Raw genomic sequence first — 20,347 nt, 5'->3', positions numbered from 1 at the left:
ACTGATTTAAATCTGTCACCTATAAACTTTGCAGAGCAAGAAGAGTTTTTTAAAAAGTCTCAATTCAATGGAGAATGAACATAAAGTGCTTTTATTTTGCCCCATCACCGTTTTCAATAATTTTCCATCAAATCTCCCCCTTTTTGTCTCTTAATGGCATCTCAGTAATATCCCATAACATTCTGTTCACTTTTCAGTTACTCATTCTTTTAATAAGTGTTAATTGAGTGCCTACTATGTGCTAGGCATTATTCTAGGCACTGGGGATATAGTAGTGACCAATAATTAAACATCTTCCCAGTTCAAAATTTTATATCCAATTCAAATATCATCTCTTCTTTTTGCGATATACGAGGCCTGCAGAGGTGGGTGGTGAGGAGCCATCTTCTCTCACTCTTCCTCCAACCAGCACCTTGAGGCTTGGGGAGAAGAGTGTAGCTAGGCTCTGAGAAACCTCCTGGCCCTGGTCACCAGTTCTGGGGCAAAGGGAAAGTTTTGCTCAATATGCTATTACATTTTTTTTTTGCAAAATTATTTATGATCAATACTCTGCAAAAAGAGTGTAAGACAACAGAGTCCCACCAGGTTCAGTGTGGGCTATTTCAGAGCTAAGAATACAGTAAGAAGATTATTTGGCTTTACCACAATTCTGGATTTGAACATTTTGTTCTTTTTTTTTTTTATATAATATGTAAGGTAATATTTAATCAAATAACAGTTATACTAGCAATTTTATCCCCCCTTTTCCCCCTAACCTCTGTCTCAATATCCTTGTTCAGAAGTCATCAAGTCGTCTGTAGGATTTAACCCAAACTCCTTAATTTTGGCACTGACAGTGCTCCTATTCTTATTATTTCTCTGGGGAACCCTTGGCTCCCCCAGATCGGGGGAGGTTTGCTGAATCCAGTCTACTCATCTCTGCCTTTGGTCTGACTCTCTCTTTTGTCTGGAATGCCCACCCCCTTTCCTGTTTGTCTAAGTTCTGACTTTTCCTTCAATTCTGGACCCAAGCCTCCATCCTCTGTGAAGCCTCCCATAAACCACCTTCCTCTGGATTTCTTAACAGTCATATTCATTTTACCTTTAACCTGAACTATCTTCTCTTTCAGTTTTATATTTTTATATACTCTGTTACCTCATGAAATTATTAATCTGTCAAGGACAGTAACAGTTTTTTAAACCTCTGTAGTGTTATACTTGTTCAGTATCATATATTTGCTGGTGGCAACAAATAGTATTTCAGAAATAAGTCTATAATTAAAAAAAATCTAAAAAGTATTGAAAAATGAACGTTTGGTTTTATTCAAAACTTCTCAAATAAGGAAGGTTTTCTATTCTTCCCTATATCCACAGTTTTGTTAAATAAAGGCCTAGCTACAAGCTGATTTAGATTCATCCCAGTAAGAGACTTAGTCATGCTCTTAGAGTAAAGGGAACTCCAAGGTTGCTGAATCCACCTCTTTGCCCTAGTAGGGTTCAATAAATAATTTAGCCTTTTTTGATTTAGAAAAAAGGGATGGTTTGGGGAAAGAAGATACTGGGACTAGCAAGGTGATTCAAGATAATCCAGAATTTGTGTAAAGTTGCAAACTCTGTATAGAGTCAACGTGCATAAGTGCATTGATGATTTAGTGGTAGAACTCTCTCTCTCCACGTAGGAGACCCGGGTTCAATTCCCAGCCAATGTACCCCATGCGCGGCCACACCTGTCTGCCAGTGACGGCTAGTAGGTTGCTATGATGCTAAAGAGGAGCCACGGTGGTACATTGGTTAATGCACTCAGCTGCTAACCGAAAGTTTGGCAGTTCAAACCCACCAGCCGCTCCATAGGAGAAAGATGTGGCAGTCTGCTTCTATAAAGATTACAGCTTTGAAAACCCTATAAGACAGTTCTACTCTGTTCTTTAGGGTTGCTATGAGTCAGAATTGGGTTCGGTTTTTTTCTCATTATGATGCTGAACAGTTAGGTTTCAGTGGAGTTTCAAGACAAAGACTAGGAAGAAAGGCCCAGTGATCTACTTCCAAAATCCAGCCCGTGAAAACCATATAGATCACAATGGTCCAATCTGCAACCAGTCACGAGGATGATGCAGGACCAGGCAGCTTTTCATTCATTTGTACATGGGGTAGCCATGAGTCAGAGACTGACTTGATGGCAGCTAACAATAATAACCTCTTGTGCAAGATTATGTGAGCTAGGAGTAATGGCATGATAGCCTTTTATACCCTCTTTCCTCTTCTTCCCAGGTCCTTTTCCACCACTTCTGTCATCCTCCTCTGATGCTCTTCTTCCTTGGTTTCACCTCTTTTTTCCTGTTCCCTTGGTGTGTCAAAATGGGAAGTATCCAGCATTTCATGGTACAGTGGAAAAGGAACTGGACTAAGGAGGAAAGCTGGATTCTAATCCCAGCTTTTTCAGTAATTATGTGATCCCACCAATCACCAAGCCTCTCTGGGCTCAGTTTTTCTGTCAATAAAATGAGGAGACAAAATTAGATGATTACATTAACGTAATCTGATTCTATACATGACCATTATATGTGACCATTTACTTATAATGGACTATTCACTGCTCCTTACCACCACATTATATGGTTTGAAGTGTAAAGGTTTGTTTCTTTTTTTGTTTATTTGTTTAAGGTTATAGCCCAGCAAGTGTCCGATAAACACTTAGAAGAGGGCCGGCTTTATCCTCCCTTGAACACCATTAGGGAGGTTTCTCTGAAAATTGCAGAAAAGGTAAAACCACTCTTATTCAATTCTCATTATTTTTCCTTTTTTCTCTTGCTAAATATGCATTTTTAAATACCAAAAATCATCTTCTTTGAAATGTATATCTGAAATACCAACTTACTGCATCAGAGAAATGAGGCACAGTGGCTCAGTAGGGCTTAAGAGCCATGGCTGACTCTTAGGAAAGAATGGAACAGTTGGATTCAATCATTAATTTCCTTATCTTTCTTTTTTTCCTCCCATAACTCAAATAATTAATTAGGGATTCCTTTTAGTCAGGTTCTCCCATTTCGACATTTTTTAGTTATTCTTTTACATATCACACTTGTGATACTCACCAAAATATTGCAGATATGGTAGAGTGATATTTAGACCTTGAAGCACCTGCCTTATTATATACATCTTGCCATGTCTCCATGTATATAGCATCTTAAATGACTGATGTCACGATTGATAATACTGGGAAGTAGGCAAAACAATGAAGACAAAGAACTCATAAGCTTTTGGAGTGGTGGTTGAGCGATTGGAGGAGCTAAAACCCAAAAGGAGCTAGATGAATCTAAATGCCAGGAATTTTTCTATAACTAAAATGAGAGAGAAATTGACTTTCCTTTAATGTAGTTACATGTTTAAACTATGATTTCTCAATCTCAGCACTGTAGACATTTTGGTTGTGTAACTCTTTGTGTAAGGGGTTGTCCTGGGAATTGTAGTATATTTATCAGCCTCCCTAGCTTCTACCCACTAGATGCCAGTAGCACTCCCTACTCCCAGCTGTGACAACCAAAAATGTCTCCAGACATTGCCAGATATCTATCCCCTGGGCTGCACAATCATTCCTGGTGAAAAATTGAGGGTTTAAACTATTAGCAAGTTTATTTAAAAATCATTAAGGATTCAATGTTGTTGATTGGAGTGTGGGTGCTTCAAAATACAAACAACCCTTCTAAAAACATTAGATAATAATCTGCTTGGTTATTTATTTATGAAAGAGTGGGTTCATATTTTCTACTGATTCCTATCTACTAGGTTTTAACTAGTTTGGACTGTTAATGTACTGAACAGCATATTATTATTTTAAGTTCATTTTGGAGTTTTAAATGAAAAGGAGTTAGCATATGGTTAGAGGGGAAAGTAAGAAAGCAGGGGACAGGAAGTGGAGTATGAAAAGACTCAGAGATATTACACCTAGAGTAATGGGAGAATGCTGGGTGCATAGACAGAAATTGGGAAATGAGAACAAAGAACAACTTCAGGGAGGAAGATGAGGTAAGTGGACTGCAAGTTGGAGGCCTCGGTGGCACATTCAGATGTATAGTCCTAACAGGTCTGTAGAAATGACTGAGGCTTGAAGAGAGGCTAGATGTAAAGACGTGGGAATCGTCCACATGTGGTAACAGGGGGAGCTCTAGGAGTGGTTGAGGTTGCCAAGAAAGAAGGATAGAGAGGGAAGAAGACAGGACAGAAGAAAGAGAAGAAGCCAATTAAGATGAGAAGTGGTCAGGATTTTAAGAAAAGGCTCAGAACTAAGCAACATGTCAGAAATTAGAATAGAGACTATTTCAGGATGGGAATGAAAGTTATGATCAATAAAACCAAATCCTGGAGAGACAAACAGATGAAGACTTTCATACTTGGCGTTTAGGAAGTTATCAGAGACTTTTACAAAAGCAATTTTGGTAGTACAAGAGGTTAAAAAGTCAAAGGAGCGTTAGAGAAGCTAGAAAATATCAGCCACTCAGAGTTTGGCATTGACAAGGAGAGAATAAAGATTTCATTGAGAGAGGGAATCATTAATACAGTATGTCTTGGGAGTAGAAAGAGGAGGTAAACTTTCACATGGTCTGTGCTAAGTAGTGAAACAAGATGTTTTATCGTCAAATAATATAGCCATTGTAAGCAGGCACAAAGGATCTTTCTGTGGTGATGAAAATGTTCTAAAACTGGATGTGATAATGGTTGCACAATGCTGTAAATTTACTAAAACTAATTGAATTGTACACTTAAATAGTTGAGTTCTGTGGTGTGTGAATTATAGCTCAATAAAACTGTTAAGTAATAATGACATATATGCACTTAGGAAAAAAGAGAAAAGGAGAATATCTGATATTCTACTTTTCTAACACAGGCATTATTATCATTTGGTATGTATGCTCCCAATATTTTCATATGCTTCCTTTTTTTCTAAGCTTATTATAATCATAATGTACACATGCTTTTGTTTCCTGCTTTTTCCACAAACATTTCTTCATGATACTACAGTCTTTACAATTTTTCATAAATGCATAATTTCACATTGAGAAGAGATACTTAATCATTCTGAGATCCTCTGAAATTATCCAAATAAGTCTGTCATGCAAATAGCTCCTCAGTTATTATTATAATTTTTTTTAGCTGGAGTGAAATAAAGAGCACATATGGAGCAATGAATTTTGACGAGGAGAATCTATTTTTCTCAAAGATGTTAGGGAAAGAGAATGTATGAAGATAGTGGAGACAGTGTGAATTGGTAAACTGAGATAGTTTCCTTTTAGTTGAAATATTCTTAGTAGAGTCAAATGGAAAATTGAAGATGGGAGAAGGTTTGGAATTGCTTTTTGGAAACTATGACAGGAAATTTTTTAAAAAAAGAATAGAGTAATTATGAAAGACTTCAGTAGGCTCAAGTAAGGTTAGGAAAAGTGTGACATCACGGTAGACCTATAGCATGGTTCTATGATGGAGAGCCATGAAAGGAGAAAGCCAGCACTGAGGGTTCCCCAGATTGGGGACTAGAACTGTGAATGTCACACAAAGCCATAGAGACAAGAGATTCTATGATATTGGCAAGAATCAGTGAAAGCGACTATGGAGCCCAGGCAGATTAGATGAACAGGATTAAGAAGCCCTATTGGGTCAGCGGAAACCCTGGTGGCATAGTGGTTAAGTGCTACGGCTGTTAAATAAAAGGTCAGCAGTTCAAATCTGCCAGGCGCTCCTTGGAAACTCTTTGGGGCAGTCCTATTCTGTCCCATAGGGTCACTATGAGTCAGTCAAGTTAATTATTAGTCAGACCATGTCAACACAGGTTTATCTGAGAATACCTGCTGTGATCACACCTGAATAAATCTCCAGTATTCACACTTTCCTTCGTTGCTGATGTCATCTTTCCCTCTTGATATATGATCATTTCCCCTTCTTGCTATGAGTTATGATTGCATTTTTATTTTATATGCTCCTGTGTATGTGTGGCAACCCTCGTGGCTTAGTAGTTAAGAACTGCAGCTACTAACCAATAGGTCAGCAATTCGAATCCACCAGGTGCTCTTTGGAAATACTATGGGGCAGTTCTATTCTGTCCTATAGGGGGGTCACTATGAGTCAGAATTGACTCAATGGCAATGGGTTTGGTTTTTGTTTTTTATGTATATATGCGTGTGCTTTTTTAAATAATATAATTGATTTTTAAGCAACAGATAAGATATAAGCTATAAATTTTTTATAACTGACGAAAACTTCTACTGACCTGTCTTCATCATTAACTGTACTTAGTAATTAATATTATTTTCTTTTTTTTAGATTGTGAAAGACGCCTACCAGGAAAAGACAGCCACAGTTTATCCTGAGCCCCAAAACAAGGAAGCATTTGTCCGCTCTCAAATGTACAGCACTGATTATGACCAGATTCTACCTGATTGTTACTCCTGGCCTGAAGAGGCTCAGAAAATACAGACCAAAGTTGACCAGTAGAATAATAGCTGACCTTTCTAATTTCATTAAGGAGACCTTGAGGTCTTTCATAATTTTTAAAGGCTGGAATCTTTTATAATAATTCATAAAATGCTTAGATTAAGATAATTTTACTTCAACAATCTAATAATTTATAGAAGAATACTAATATAAATTACAATAAACATTACACTAGACAATTTTGTTTCATTTGTCTTCTGCTTATTTATGGTTTCTATCTTAATTTTTCTCAAATCCTCTTTAAAAGTTATTGTGCCTGCTACTGCAAAACTCATCATTTTTATAAAGGCAGCTAATGGGAAAGGAACTTTGGTGGTGCAGTGATTAAATGCTCAACTGCTAACAGAAAAGTCGGCAGTTCGAACCCACCAGCCACTCTGCGGGAGAAAGGTGTGGCAGTCTGTTTCTGTAAAGATTTACAGACTTGGAAACCCTATGGAGTAGTTCTGCTCTGTCTTACAGGGTCACTATGAGTCAGAATTAAGTTGATGGCAATGGTTTTTTGTTTTAACTAGTGGGAAGACCAAAATTAATAATAAATTGATATGCTCAGCATTAAAATCTACAATTCTTTGGTGACCATTTTGTTAAAATGGAATAGATAAACTTTTACTAAAACAGAAACAACAGTTATTTTGTTGCCTAGAGAAAAATAAGTTCTTAGGTATTTTCATCCAAGTCCTCGATTATATTTGTTCATTTTGTACAATTGAATTTTAACATTTCTGAGAAAGCTCATTGCTGTTTACAGTGCTTTATGCAACCTTAGATTTTAATATTCTTTTGCCATTGTTACATCTTATTAAGCTCTTATCACCTTAGTCCCTGGTCAAAAATTCCTTCTAAAAAAAGCTACCTTTATTTCTCCTGACCAAATGCCGTATCCTTCAGCTACCTTCATACTTTTGCTACAAGGCCTTTTCAGACTATGGCCTCTGTCCTGATGTTGGTACCTTCAGTTGAGTACAGCCTGAGCAATGAGAGGGCCATAGTGGAGAGTAGGTAAGCTGCTCAAGAAGGAGCTGCCCGAAGAGCCTACCTCTTAAAACAAGCATCTTAGGAGTTAAGAGCAAGACCATGGTTCCCAGAGAAGATCAGTCCCTACTTGAGGAACTGCCCTAATGTCTTAGGCTGGGTTCTCTAGAGAAGCAAAACCAGTAAAGTGTTTAAAGAGAGATTTATATCAAGGAAATGGCTCACGTGGTTGTAGAGGCTGGAATGTCCCAAGTACATGGGCCAGGATAGAGGCTTCTCCTGATTCACATAGCTGTAGGGGCTAGCAAACCCAAGACTGGCAGGTCAGACAACAGGGCTCTTGCTCACAGGTTGCCAAGATCGACAAATCCCAAGGTTGGCAGACAAGACCACAGGTAAGCTGCTAGCTCAAGTACCAAAAAACAAAGGTCAGATGGACAGGAGCCAGTTGTGGGATCCACAGTGAGCCAAAGCCCACAAGCCTTGTCAGAATGTCCACTTATATTCAATGCAGGCCACACACCCAAGGAAATTCTCTTTCAACTGATTGGCTACTCACAGCAGATCCCACCATATTACAGCAAATCTCATCATGGAAGTGATCCCAACATCATAGAACTGCCAAACCAGTGAGAATCATGGCCCAGCCAAGTTGACATATAACCTTAATCGTCACACCTAATGTTTCCTTGATTAGCTCAGGTAATTAAAACCTCACTGTGTTCCAGTAAACTCGCTTTTCTCTGAGTTTGGAGAAAATAGTTTTATGACAACTTTCTCAATATCAGAAAATATCTTTGCATCAGATATTAAAATATTTTTATGACCATGACCATTCTAAGGGGAAGATTAGTTGCAGCACCAGAAATTCATGTTAATTTCAAATTTCACTTTAGAAACTAGTCATTGTACTAACGAAAAAAATATTTTAATTCTTAAGCTCAGGTGCAAAAACATTTGCTATTTATTCGCAGGGGAGTTTTCTGTTTTTGAAGTAATACTTTAAAGAGTGTAAGATGTCTTTCAAGATAAACTACACTATGAAATGATTTTATGGAAAGCTGAAGGTTACAGAAATTGCTTAGGTGTGAGTAGAAAGGGTAGGGTGTTTCTGAAGGTAACATTTAGTTAAGAGTTTCCTCAATATAGCTATTTGGAAAAGATACAGAATGCCTTTCTATTTCTTGTCTGTTTCCATGTTATCTTATATTGCTAACTAAATGTATTTACGTATGCAAAACAATTTATTAAAGCTCAGAAAAGAAGGAATAAAATTATAAAATAATTGTCTTTTCTTAAAATGTTACATTTTAAAATTGTTAATGCTTGGTCTTGGAGGTCATATGACTAGGTATCATGAATTTTTAAAATACTTTTATACTGCTAATTTCAGCACAAACTGAATTCATTTAATAATATATGTAATCATATATGCTGGATACTATGATGAGTGAGATATTTGTCCTCAAGGAAAGATAACAAAACAAGCATTTTGCGATTACTTACTAGGTACCAAGTATTCTACACACATCATTTTATTTAATATAATCCCTGTGGTTAATTCATGAAGTAGATATTTTAAGTAACATTCCAAGTCTAGAGATGTAATAAGTCTAGAGATCCAAAAACCCACTGCTGTCAAGTTGATTTCCACTCATAGTGACCCTGTAGGACAGAGTAGAACTGCCCCCATAAGGTTTCCAAGGCTGTAATTTTTACGGAAGCAGACTGTCACATCTTTCTCCAGAGGAGCAGCTGGTGGGTTTGAATGTTGACCTTTCAGTTTGCAGCTGAGCGCTTTAACCACTGTGCCACCACAGCTCCTTTAAGTGAAGAAGATGGGCTTTAAATACAGGTTTATCTTTCTTCGTGGTTCTGTTTTCTTTTTACTACACTATAGAACAGTACTGTTCAATAGAAAAAAGGCAAGCCACATAAATGTAATTTAAAATTTCTAGTAGCTACATTAAAAATAAAATAGATGAGTTTATTAGTAGTTACCAGGAGCTCGGTGGAGGACAGGAATGGGAGTTATTATTGAAGGAGGTACTGAGTTTCTTCTTGGAGTGATGTAAAAGCTTTGGAAATGGATAATGGTGATGGTACCCAACATGGTGAATGTGATTCATGTCACTGAATTCTACACTTTAAAAATGGTTAAAATGACATTGAAAAATTTTAGTGTATACATAACTTTTTGTTATGTGTATCTTACCACAATAAAATTTTTTAAAAAGATGGAATTAGTATTAGTAATAGATTTAAGTTCGATATATCTAAAATATTATCATTTCAATATGTAAACAATAGGAAAAATTACTAGTGATATTTTACATTCTGATCCTAGTAAGTCTTCAAAATTCAGTGCGTATTTTACACTTCCATTTTAGTTCAGTTCAGACTAGCCACATTTCAAGTGCTCAATAGCCACATCTGCCTAATAGCCACCATATTGGATAGTACAGGTTGTGAAGAGGCTGATATATACCAATAACTGTAATACTGCATTGAGAGATATAATTTCCATAAAAAGGTACAGCTTAAGTCTATGGGAAATTTTTACTTGAAACTATCTTTGTAAATAATGACTCAATATAGTTAATTATTAAAAAAAAAAAAAAAACTGCTAGCCACTCTTACTAAGCCAGCCTTGAAAAGCCCAAGACAAGAAAATTATTTAATAATTTTTAATAGCCCATTTGCTATTATCAGAGGAAATATAAAAATGCAAGTGGAGCACAAGGCAGGAATAAATAACACTAGTGGGAAAAGGTCAGGGAAGACTTCAGGGAGAAATAGATGTTTACAGGTGACGTGTGTGTGTGTGTAGGGAGGGAAGAAAAGCATGTGCAAATGTCCCAAGACAAGAGACAGCATAGTATATGAAGACCTGAAATGAGATTGGTATGGTTACACAGAATGCCAGTAAGAGCGGCTAGCAATGGCTCTGGAGAAGAAGGGAAAGGCCAGTTATTGAAAAGATTTATAAGGTGTGTAAAGGATTCTGGACTTTATTTTCCTAATTGAGCCAATGCAACAAGAAACTAACTTTCTCAGATTAATGCTTTAGTAACAATGAGCTCTGAATGTTGTTATTTTCCTTCAAAAAGGATTAATGTTTGCTTCTGACCAGTGGCTAGGCTAGAGGAACTAATGGTCCCATATCACCTTAATCTAATCAGGTACTGAAGTGAAAAGTTGAGCTTCAGCCCTGTGAGGTTTGGGCTGGTTAAAGCACTAGGCTGTTAACCAAAGAGTTAGTAGTTCAAATCCACCAGCCACTCCTCAGGAGAAAGATGTGGCAATCTGTTTCCTTAAAGATTTACAACCTTGGAAACCCTATGGGGACAGTTCTACTCTGTCCTATAGGGTCACTGAGTCAGAATTGACTCGATGGCAATGGGTTTAGTTATCGGTTCTTCAGGAAATAACCCTTCTAGTGGCAACTCAAAGCCTAAGGGGTTTACAAGGCCCTTCTTGTGAACTCCAATATTTATCCCCTCCTCCCAATAGTTGTGACTCAGTTGAAAGCAATGCTTGCATTATTATCTAATGCAGTCAGTTGGAAGGGAAGGTCCTTTCATTTTGTAATGCCACCATCTTCATCATGTGGCCTCCAAGATCACCAAGAAAAGGGACAAAAAAGCATGGAGGATCATGCAAGGATTTTATGGCAAGTCATCTCTACCTATATTCTGTTGGCTAACACTCAGTCATGTCCCAATGGTATAGCAATACAGAGATATGTAGCTTTTCTGTGGCCCTGAGTATATAAAATGAGCCAGGCTTGATGAATACATAGCACTGTCTCTGCCACAAATTCAAATCAGTTGACTTTGAGTAAAGGAGATAATCTTTGATAATGTGAGTAAGGCCTCATCAAATCAGTTGAGAGCCTAAAAAGCAAAACCTGAGGTTTTTCAGAAAAGAAGAGTTTCTGCTACAAAACTGCATCATTATCTCATGACTGAGTTGCCAGTCTGCCCTACAAATTTCAAACTTGCCAGCCCCCTCAGTCACATGAGCCAATTTCTTAACTCTGTTAGCATGTGTGTATATCTATACGTTATTAGTTCTATTTCTGAAAAACACTGACTAATATAGTGATAGAGATAAAATAGAAAAATAATAAAAATAGTCGATTAATCCAAAAGGCAGAAAGGAAGATCGAAGAACAGAAATTAACAGCTTACCTTCTGGGATAAATATAAAACAAATAGCAAGATGGTAGACTTAAACACAACTTTATCAGTAATTACATTAAATGTAAATGAGCTAAACACTCCAATTTAAAAGCAAAGATTGTCACTGGATTAAAAAAAAAAGACTCAACTATGTGCTGCTTATAGGACATATATAAATATAATGACACAGAAAGTTTGAAAATAAAATGATTGAAAAAGGTAATCTCATACTGACTTAGTCATCTAGTGCCACTATAAGGGAAATACCACAAATGGATGGCTTTAACAAAGAGAAATTTATTTTCTCACAATGAAGTAGGCTAAAAGTCCAATTTCAGGGTGTCAGGTGCAGGGGAAGGCTTTCTCTGTCAGTCATCTCATCAGTCTTCTCCTGGACTAGGAGCTTCTCTGCGTAGGGACCCTGGGTCCAAAGGACATGCTCTGCTCCTGGCACTGCTTTCTTGGTGGTATGAGGTCCCCTGTCTCTCTGCTGGCTTCTCTCTCTTATATCTCAAAAGAGATTGCCTCAAGACACAATTCAATCTTATAGATTGAGTCCTGCCTCACTAACACAACTGCCGCCCATCCCCTCTCCCCTCATTACCATCATAGAGGCAGAATTTACAACATATAGGAAAATCACACGATACCTTGAATCACAGCCCAGCCAAATTGATAGACACATTTTTTTGGCGGGGACATAATTCAATCCATGACACATAAAACTGTAAGTCTATGAAAACTGGTGTGGCTCTATTAATATCAGATAAAGTAGACTTCCTGACAAGGCATGTTACCAGGATAGTAATAAAAGGGTTAATTGTCAGAAGACGTAACAATTCTGATTGAGAATGTTCCTCATAAAATAGCTTCAAAATACACTGAGAAGAAATTGACAGAAATAAAAGGTAAGTAAACAAATCTACAATAATAGTTGAATATTTTAACTCACCTTTCTACAAAATTGAAAAAATAATGGCCAGACATTACTAAATCAGTTGGCAAAAGAAAAGCAAAGGGGGACATTTCTCTAACAGATATTTATATATACATCAAAGTCATGAGAACAGGGGGCTCACAGATGGACCTGGAAATTGTGAGAACTTAGTGAGTAAAGGTACCACTACAAATTAAGGGATAAAAAGCAGTGTGAACCAAGAAAAGAATAGGACCCAAGGTTTGGAAGAGGGATCTATGGGTAGGGGGATTTGGAGGATTCGGCACATCCCAAACAAGAGTGACCACGTTAAGCACTGAAAGTCCTGTACCTCAGGACACGCCTCAGACCTGGACAAACTAGGACAGTTGACATGTCTTCCCTTGTTAACAAAAGGGGGAGCTCTTCCTGTCTAATGAGGGTGTTACTGCCTTGCTTTGAAGATCTTGTAACAACTTCAACTGAGGGTGCAAAGGGAAGCCAATTTACCTCATATTTCTTCTCATTATCTCTACAAGCATAAAATCAGATTCCAACATGAGGAGGGCCTGAGGTGGATTCAATTATAAAGGCAAACTCGGGAGGAGAAGATTCACACACCAAAAGAATTCTAGACTTTGTTCATTTATCTTGGCAACAACCTCAGGAAAAATGTACGGGATTCTGAGAATGCTAGACCAAGAAAGGAGAAATGTAATTTTGGATTAGGCAGAATTGATCGACATGGGTGCACTTGCCACAAATGTTGGGTTTATTGTGGTGCCTTGAGCAGCTGGGAGTAATTCTTGCTGGTTCAGGTGGTTGACTGAAACAAGGACTTAATAATAATAATAATAATAAAAGATAAAAAAAAAATAATAGCTCACATTAAATGAGATAGAGAATGAAAACATTCCTTGGAATAAGAGAGGACTTCAAAGATGTACAAAGATAGGAATGTTGGAGTGTATTTCTTGTGTGCAATCTGATCATCCTAATCCTAATGATCCCCTAAGTCTCCTGAAAGGATTTATCAGTGAGTGACCCTCCTTTCACCAGGCCTTTGAACCAGTTCGAATCGGTTCAGTCATGGCTGAGGAGGCGAAGTCGGAACAGATCTGAATTTTTAAAATGTGGGTGAAGCAGAATGATAACCTGAATGGGAAAAATTATGGGTCAAAGCCCTGGAATGGGAGACTTGGAAGAGGTGTAGTGAACCCTTTAAGGAGCCTGAAATGTGAGATTGGATTATTGGCAGGACTGCAGAGAGCGACACACATTCAAAACAGCCTAGCCTACCACCATGGCTGTTTCCGCCTCTGCTGAAAATCTGACCAAGAAATTTGGTTGCCATGTGACTCATACACTACCCTGCTTTCTAAGATGGAGGTTAAGCTTCTAGCAGGGCTTTGACCTGTAATTTTTTCCATTCCAGTTACCATTTCGCTTCACCTACATTTTAAAAATTCAAGTCCATTCAGGTTTCCCTTCATCGGCCATGGCTGAACTGGGCAGAACAAGTTTGAAGCCCTGCTTTTCACTAAGGTCTTGAGAAATATATTTTTGAGGAGAATACTAGTATCCATGAAAAGAGTTTTAATGGCTCTTCTCTCTAAACTGGGAGGCTTGTGGCAAATACTATGGTTAATATGGGCTTCCATGGAGATAAGAGAATCTTAGCATTCATAGGGGCCTAATAGCAGTGCTTTGTAGCAATTAACTATTAGAGACAAGGTAGACAGAGTTAATGTAATAGTAAGCAGGTCCAATATAATCAGAATAGTTTGGTCTACAGGGAATCTTTGGAGCCAGTTAATCACAGAGGCCCAAGGACTGAAATGATGTTCAAAAATTTAACAACCATGACAGCACCTGACCAAGAAAAATGGATGCTGCTATAAACACCTGATATAGCCACACCAGTTGATACCAGCTGAATATAAGCCCCACTTAGGACAAAATCTTTTTTTTTTTTTTTTAAGACAAAATTGGTGGGCAGCCTACTTAGGTCCTATCTGACATGTATAACAACAGCAGAAAGGTCTGCCTGGAGCCACTAGGATAGAGTGTCCAGGCCCTCACCAAATTCCCACATAAGATGTGAATGAATGGAACATAAAGATCCCTAAGGGGAAGAACTCTGCAATAACATCATAAGTGTGTTCCAAAATCTTCCTTTCCATTTACTAGGATAACAATGCACTGCAGGAAGGAACTACTACACTTTTTGGGAATCATCTGAAAACAGCTCTGAATGAATACAAATTTTTAGGAAAGACCAAAACAGAAGTCAGAAGAGACTCTGAAACTTGATCTCCAATGTCAAGTAGCTAAAGCAAAAGGAAGAAATGAGGAAGTAAAAGAGCTGAACAGAAGATTTCAAAGGGCAGCTCGGGAAGACAAAGTAAAGTATTATAATGACATGTGTAAAGACCCGGAGATAGAAAACCAAAAGGGAAGAACACAATTGGCATTTCTCAAGCTGAAAGAACTGAAGAAAAAATTCCAGTTGCAATATTGAAGGTTTCTACAGGGAAACTATTAAAAGACCCACAAAGCATCAAAAGAAGATGGAAGGAATACATGGAGTCATTACACCAAAAAGAATTGGTCAACGTTCAACCATTTCAGGAGGCAGCATACGATCAGAAACCAATGGTACTGAAGGAAGAAGTCTAAGCTGCACTGAAGGTATTGGTGAAAAACAAGGCTCCAGGAATTGATGGAATATCAATTGAGATGTTTCAACAAACGGATGCAGTGCTGGAAGTGCTCACTAGTCTATGCCAAGAAATTTTGAAGACAGCTACCTGGCCAATCAACTGAAAGAGATATTTACACCTATTCCAAGAAAGGTGATCCAATCAAATGTGGAAATTACTGAACAATATCATTAATATCACATGCAAGTAAATTTTTGCTGAAGATCATTCAAAAGCAGCTACAACAGTACATGGACAGGGAACTGCCAGAAACTCAAGCTGGATTCAGAAGAGGACATGGAACGAGGGATATCATTGCTGATGTCACGTGGATCCTGGCTGAAAGCAGAGAATACCAGAAAGATGTTTACCTGTGTTTTATTGACTATACAAAGGCATTCAGCTGTGTGATCATAATGAATTATGGATAACACTCTGAAGAATGGAAATTCCAGCACACTTAATTGTGCTCATGAGGAGCCTGTACATAGATCAAGAGGCAATCATTGGAACAGAACAAGGGGATACTGATTGGTTTAAAGTCAGGAAGGATGTGTGTCAGGGTTGTATCCTTTCACCACACTTATTCAGTCTGTATGCTGAGCAAATAATCAGACAAGCTGGATTATGTGAAGAAGAACAGGGCATCAGGATTGAAGGAAGCCTCATTAAACAACCTGTGATGTGAAGATGACACGACCTTGCTTGCTGAAAGTGAAGGGGACTTGAAGCACTTACTGATGAAGATCAAAGACCACAGCCTTCAGTATGGATTACACCTCAACATAAAATAGAAATCCTCACAACTGGACCAATAAGCAACACCATGATAAAGGGAGAAAAGGTTGAAGTTGTCAACAGTTTCATTTTACTTGGATCCACAATCAACACCAATGGATGGAGCAGTCAAGAAATTAAAAGATGCATTACATTAGGCAAATCTGCTGCAAACGACTTCTGGAAAATGTTAAAAAGCAAAGATGTCACCTTGAAGACTAAGGTGCACTTGACCAAAGCCATGGTGTTTTCATTCACCTCATATGCATGCGAAAGCTGGACAATAAGGAAAACTGAAGAAAAATTGACGCCTTTTGAATTGTGGTGTTGGCGAAGAATGCCGAATACACTGTAGACTGCCAAAAGAATGAACAAATCTGTCTTGGAAGAAGTACAACCAGAATGTTCCTTAGAAGCAAGGATGGCGAGGCTATGCCTCACATATATTGGACATGTTATCAGGAGGTACCAGTCCCTGGAGAAGGACATCATGCTTGGTAAGGTAGAGGGTCAGCGAAAAAGAGGAAGACCCTCAACAAGATTGACACAGGGGCTGCACAATGGGCTCCAGCATAACAGCGGTTGTGAGGATGGCACAGGACCAGACAGGTTTCATTCTGTTGTACATAGGGTCACTATGAGTTGGAACCAACTCGACAGCACCTAACAACAACAGCAAAGTCTCTGAAACCATTATGATCTACAGGACAAAGTGATGCTATAGGAATGAATAAATGGGATTATAATTCAAGTTTGTGTCTCGGTAGATCCAGGGGAGTTCTGGATCCACCCTCCAGTTATTTTCTCAAATCCTGAGTGAAGGGTTAAAATTGATTTCCTCATCAGCTATGGCAATATCCCCACAACGGGTCCCTGCTACACAAATAAAGGGTCATTCTGGTAGGAAATACAAAGTGGTTTTTTTAAAATAATTTTTACTGTGCTTTAAGTGAAAGTTTACAAATCAAGTCAGTCTGTCACATATAAGCTTATATACACCTTACTCCATACTCCCACTTACTCTCCCCCAATAAGTCAGCTCGCTCCCTCCTTCCGGTCTCTCCTTTCATGACCGTTTTGCTAGTTTCTAACCCTCTCTACCCTCCCATCTCCCCTCCAGACAGGAGATACCAACACACTCTCAAGTTTCCACCTGATACAAGTAGCTCACTCTTCATCAGCATCCCTCTCCAACCCATTGTCCAGTCCCTTCCATGTCTGATGAGTTGTCTTCAGGAATGGTTCCTGTCCTGGGCCAACAGAAGGCTTGGGGACCATGACCACCAGGATTCTTCTAGTCTCAGTCAGACCATTAAGTCTGGTCTTTTTATGAGAATTTGGGGTCTGCATCCCACTGTTCTCCTGCTCCCTCAGGGGTTCTCTGTTGTGCTCCCCGTCAGGGCAGTCATCGGTTGTGGCTGGGCACCATCTAGTTCTTCTGGTCTCAGGATGATGTAAGTCTCTGGTTCATGAGGCCCTTTCTGTTTCTTGGGTTCATAGTTATCGTGTGACCTTGGTGTTCTTCATTCTCCTTTGATCCAGGTGGGTTGAGACCAATTGATGCATCTTAGATGGCCACTTGTTAGCATTTAAGACCCCAGACGCCACACTTCAAAGTGGGATGCAGAATGTTTTCATAACAGAATTATTTTGCCAATTAACTTAGAAGTCCCCTTAAGCCATAGTCCCTAAACCGCTGCCCTTGTTCCGCTTACCTTCGAAGAATTCAGTATATCCCAGAAACTTTGCTTTTGGCCCAGTCCAGTTGAGCTGACCTTCCGTGTATTGAGTATTGTCCTTCCCTTCACCTAAAGCAGTTCTTATCTACTATCTAATCAGTAAATAACCCTCTCCCACCCTCTCTCCCTCCCCCCCTCATAACCACAAAAGAATGTGTTCTTCTCAGTTTATACTATTTCTCAAGATCTTATAATAGTGGTCTTATACAATATTTGTTCTTTTGCATCTGACTAATTTCACTCAGCATAATGCCTTCCAGGTGTCTCAATGTTATGAAATGTTTCACAGATTCCTCACTGCTCTTTATCGATGCGTAGTATTACATTGTGTGAATATACCATAATTTATTTAACCATTCATTCCTTGATGGACACCTTGGTTGCTTCCAGCTTTTTGCTATTGTAAACAGTGCTGCAGTAAACATGGGTGTGCATATATCTGTTTGTGTGAAGGCTCTTATTTCTCTAGGGTATATTCCAAGGAGTGGGATTTCTGGGTTGTATGGTAGTTCTATCTCTAACTTTTTAAGAAAACGCCAGATAGATTTCCAAAGTGGTTGTACCATTTGACATTCCCACCAGCAGTGTATACGAGTTCCAATCTCTCCGCAGCCTCTCCAACATTTATTATTTTGTGTTTTTTGGATTAATGCCAGCCTTATTGGAGTGAGATGGAATCTCATCATAGTTTTAATCTGCATTTCTCTAATGGCTAATGATCGAGAGCATTTTCTCATGTATCTGTTAGCTGCCTGAATATCTTCTTTAGTGAAGTGTGTGTTCGTATCCTTTGCCCACTTTTTGATTGGGTTGTCTGTCTTTTTGTGGTTGAGTTTTAACAGAATCATATAGATTTTGGAGATCAGGCGCTGGTCGGAGATGTCATAGCTGAAAATTTTTTCCTAATCTGTAGGTGGTCTTTTTACTCTTTCGGTGAAGTCTTTAGATGAGCATAGGTGTTTGATTTTTAGGAGCTCCCAGTTATCTGGTTTCTCTTCGTCATTTTTGGTAATGTTTGTATTCTGTTTATGCCTTGTATTAGGGCTCCTAACGTTGTCCCTATTTTTTCTTCCATGATCTTTATCGTTTTAGTCTTTATGTTTAGGTCTTTGATCCACTTGGAGTTAGTTTTTGTGCATGGTATGAGGTATGGGTCCTGTTTCATTTTTTTGCAAATGGACATCCAGGTATGCCAGCGCCATTTGTTAAAAAGACTATCTTTTCCCCAATTAACTGACACTGGGCCTTTGTCAAATGACAGCTGCTCATATGTGGATGGATTTATATCTGGGTTCTCAGTTATGTTCCATTGGTCTATGTGCCTGTTGTTGTACCAGTACCAGGCTGTTTTGACTACTGTGGCTGTATAATAGGTTCTAAAATCAGGTAGAGTGAAGCCTCCCACTTTCTTCTTCTTTTTCAGTAGTGCTCTACTTATCTGGGGCTTCTTTCCCTTCCATATGAAGTTGGTGATTTGTTTCTCCGTCACATTAAAAAATGTCATTGGAATTTCGATCAGAAGTGCATTGTATGTATAGATGGGTTTTCGTAGAGTAGACATTTTTACTATGTTAAGTCTTCCTATCCATGAGCAAGGTATGTTTTTCCACTTACGTAGATCCTTTTTAGTTTCTTGCACTAGTACTTTGCGGTTTTCTTTGTATAGGGCTTTTACATCTTTGGTAAGATTTATTCCTAAGTATTTTATCTTCTTGGGAGCTACTGTTAATGGTATTGATTTGGTGATTTCCTGTTCGATGTTCTTTTTGTTGATGTAGAGGAATCCAAGTGATATTTGTATGTTTATCTTATAACCTGAGACTCTGCCAAACTCTATTAGTTTCAGTAGTTTTCTGGAGGATTCCTTAGGGTTTTCTGTGTATAAGATGATGTCATCTGCAAATAGAGATAATTTTACTTCTTCCTTGCCAATCCGGATGCCCTTTATTTCTTTGTCTAGCCTAATTGCTTTGGCTAGGACCTCTAGCACAATGTTGAATAAGAATGGTGATAAAGGGCATCCTTGTCTGGTTCCCTTTCTCAAGGGAAATGCTTTCAGGCTCTCTCCATTTAGAGTGATGTTGGCTGTTGGCTTTGTATAGATGCCCTTTATTATGTTGAGGAATATTCCTTCCATTCCTATTTTGCTGAGAGTTTTTATCATGAATGGGTGTTGGACTTTGTCAAATGCCTTTTCTGCATCAATTGATAAGATCATGTGGTTTTTGTCTTTTATTTATATGGTGGATTACATTAATGGTTTTTCTAATATTAAAGCTACCTTGCATACCTGGTATAAATCCCACTTGGTCATGTTGGATTATTTTTTTGATATGTTGTTGAATTCTATTGGCTACAATTTTGTTGAGGATTTTTGCATCTATGTTCATGAGGGATATAGGTCTGTAATTTTCTTTTTTTGTGATGTCTTTACCTGGTTTTGGTATCAGGGATATGGTGGCTTCATAGAATGAGTTAGGTAGTATTCCCTCATTTTCTATGCTTTGAAATACCTTTAGTAGTAGTGGTGTTAACTCTTCTCTGAAATTTTGGTAGAACTCTGCAGTGAAGCCGTCCGGGCCAGGGCTTTTT

At 38.3% G+C, this 20,347-nt stretch overlaps 1 protein-coding gene across 2 annotated transcripts in view; it reads left to right on the top strand.

Moving 5' to 3' along the window:
• Positions 1-6,633, top strand: part of ME1 (malic enzyme 1) — a 244,408-nt gene extending 237,775 nt beyond the window's left edge. For both annotated transcript variants that reach the window (XM_049896434.1, XM_049896442.1), the window contains 2 exons: positions 2,641-2,739; positions 6,292-6,633. In XM_049896434.1, the coding sequence (XP_049752391.1) occupies positions 2,641-2,739; positions 6,292-6,462 (270 nt within the window). In that variant the 3' untranslated portion in view covers positions 6,463-6,633. The remainder of the gene's footprint in view (positions 1-2,640; positions 2,740-6,291) is intronic.
• The last annotated feature ends 13,714 nt before the right edge of the window (positions 6,634-20,347 follow it).

The sequence above is a fragment of the Elephas maximus genome, chromosome 1, assembly GCF_024166365.1.
Source record: "Elephas maximus indicus isolate mEleMax1 chromosome 1, mEleMax1 primary haplotype, whole genome shotgun sequence".
NCBI classification, from domain to species: Eukaryota; Metazoa; Chordata; class Mammalia; order Proboscidea; family Elephantidae; genus Elephas; species Elephas maximus.
The sequence above is the reverse complement of the archived record's forward strand: the minus strand, read 5'-3'. Positions and strand labels throughout refer to the sequence as shown.